The sequence below is a fragment of the Seriola lalandi genome, unplaced genomic scaffold (genome assembly GCF_002814215.2).
Source record: "Seriola lalandi dorsalis isolate HSWRI2012SDOR001 ecotype SW California unplaced genomic scaffold, Sedor1 jcf7180002052602, whole genome shotgun sequence".
NCBI classification, from domain to species: Eukaryota; Metazoa; Chordata; class Actinopteri; order Carangiformes; family Carangidae; genus Seriola; species Seriola lalandi.
The window spans coordinates 1,846-4,697 of NW_019523155.1; the positions used below are offsets into that span (position 1 = coordinate 1,846).

Consider the following 2,852-nt stretch of genomic DNA (forward strand, 5'->3'; position numbering starts at 1 on the left):
TAATCATGCTGCCCATCATTTTATGAAATTAACAAACAGAGAAAGAAGGCAACTGAGAGAACCTCCCTCTGGCATTGGAGCTGCTTTTAAACATTCGATGGTATTAGATGAATTTTCACCACATTTTTTCCAAATTTGAACATTTGAATCAGAGCAGTATGAAATTCAACGAACCAAGTTTTACATACAAAACCTGCATTCTCCAAAAGAATAGTTAGCTGTAAAATCCAGTTTGCATGCTGTTTGTAAAGCACAAAAATAGGTGTATTAAAGCTCCCTTCAAATGGCAAAAGTGTCATTTATTCCCTGGACACAGGGATGAATTACCTTCAGTAAAATCCTCAAACATTTAAGGTGCTGGTTCTAAAAGAAACTACTGATCATGCTCTCAATATGCAAACATTTTTGCAATGTCCTCGCATCACAGCCTAGCCTGACCTGGTGGCACAACAGCTGCTGTCAACTTGGATTTATGGCAACAACAATAGATTCCTATGTTGACCTTGAGTCAAGTCTAAATATATCAAAATGTTAGAAAACCTTTCAGTGTCTAAATGCATTCTTGCAGCTTGGTCCACTGCTCCATCTGTTAATTATTTTCAATTGTTATGTGTTGTAGTGTTCACATTTTTTCACACCAGTTATTTCTCTGCTTTCATTTACTATTTACAGCAGAACCATTTGGCATTGGCTGACAGAGTATTTTTCAAAAAACAAATAATGGATAACCCACTCAGTGTCTGTAATTATTTCCAATTGATATGCATTATAGTGTTGACAATTTTCCCTCTGTCTCTCTGGGGTAGAGCTAAAATATTAAAACTGAATGTGTAACTTACTTTCTCACAAACAACAGTTGCTATCCTATTATGGTTCTCTCCGTTCTGGCTGAAAGAATAACACATAATCTTCATCATTAGAATGAAGTGTGCTTGGAATCAATCTACCACACAGTTCTGCTTATTCTCTCTCCTGGGCACATCAATTTAACTGCAAATTTGGCAGTTGGCAAAACTTTGAAAAAGCTCCTTGGTACTACTATAGTATTGTACTAGAGCTCCTAACCTGCTCTGGAAAACAATGTCACCAAAATTCTCTTCTTTAGTATAACAGTCATACATTGATGGTATTAGTTTACCAAAGAAAAAAGGTCGAGAGAAACTTTAAAATTATTTACATAAAATCCAATGAGAATAGCGATGGTTTACTGTTTAACTGGGCTTCCTTCCAACTTAAAAAGAGTAATACTCTAAAGTGGAAGAATTTACCCTCCAAAAAAGGAAGTAAATAGACTTGAAGGCTATAAAGATGCTTTGGATTGTGGTTACACTCATAAAACCTGGGTGAAATGTGAGCCTTTATAGAGCCTGTGTAGACAGATGTATGGATTAAAATTAAAGTATATCTGTTCTTCCATCCATGTATAAGATGAAAAATGAAAAAAGTGGCTGAAAAGCATTCAATGCTGACACAGTGTTAATCATTACCAAGGCACACATGGGACATGGTCAGGGGAAATGCGATATGTTATATAAATAAAATCTGTTATACCATTAAAGGTAATGTAAAATAGTATTACTGTCTCTAGTATACCTGTACTCTTTGCATTTCTATTCCGTTATGTTGATATGATACCTTTGATTGTCATGTCAAATGTATCAAAATATTTAAAAAGAAATTGATTTATAAAAAACTGATTAATAACTGAGATGGCATCTGTGTACTAGCATCACATGCTTAAATGTCAACTTTATTATCCACACCATAATTGGCATGTCTGCCGTATTTAACTTGTGCAGTGTAAGCAGATCAGATCCAATATAAGGAGTCCTAGAGGACACAGTGGTGTGTGGCAGAAAACCCTTGAAGACCCCTGCTTGTGGTAGGCTTATCTTCTATGTTTTTTGGAACAATACAATGTTTGAATTAAACAGAAGACTTATTTGAATTAAGATTTCTTTAATATATTGTTTAATATTATAGAGTTACCAATATATTAAAGAAATAGTTAGCAATTTATTTGTTTAACAAATCTTTGCTTTAATTTTTTTTCTCTAGAACTAAAAATGTATAATTTGTTTTTAACAGGATTGTGGAATATAACAGACTTTTGACAGAGAGAGGGTCAGGTATGAACAATTTCTTTTAAATTTGTATGTATTTTGTGTGAAACATTTAATTCATTTTCACAGTTTTTGTCCATCCAAATTTGTCAATAGTCAGTGTTAATTGTATGACTATTAATTTAGCACGTCAAGTCCTTTGTGATGATGGATGGACATCGATTGATAGAGATACTGGATGTTAATTAGGTAGTTGAACTCAGTTATCCTGGGCTGTTCAGCTGCATGTGCTGAAGACTAATGTTGACACAGATAAGTAAGACTACTCTTATTTGTTACTACCTCACAGAAGTAAACTGCAACCATGAGTACAGACGCAGAGATGGCCGTTTATGGCAAAGCTGCCATTTATCTCCGTAAGCCAGAGAAGGAGAGAATCGAGGCTCAAAGCAAACCCTTTGATGCCAAGAGTGCCTGCTATGTCGCTGATGCCAAGGAGCTCTATTTGAAGGGAACAATCCTCAAGAAAGACGGTGGCAAAGTCACAGTCAAAGTCCTGGACACTCAGGAGGTTTGTATCATAAAATCAGACTCAAATAGGAGCTACATGTGATCAGCTCTCATTGTGACCAATGTCCTGTTGCAGGAGAAGACAGTTAAAGAAGATGACGTCACTCCAATGAACCCTCCCAAGTTCGACAAAATTGAGGATATGGCCATGATGACCCATCTCAATGAAGCCTCTGTCCTGTATAATCTCAAAGAGCGTTATGCAGCATGGATGATCTA

The 2,852-nt window shown here is 35.8% G+C and overlaps 1 protein-coding gene across 1 annotated transcript; it reads left to right on the plus strand.

The window, feature by feature from the left end:
* Window positions 1-1,821: 1,821 nt before the first annotated feature.
* On the plus strand, window positions 1,822-2,847 carry LOC111650618 (myosin-13-like; the record flags this gene model as incomplete). Its single annotated transcript, XM_023400529.2, has 4 exons — window positions 1,822-1,882; window positions 2,089-2,129; window positions 2,413-2,634; window positions 2,710-2,847. Coding segments are annotated over exons 3-4 (345 nt in total), but the record flags the coding sequence as incomplete, so codon positions are not given.
* Between the last annotated feature and the right edge of the window lie 5 nt (window positions 2,848-2,852).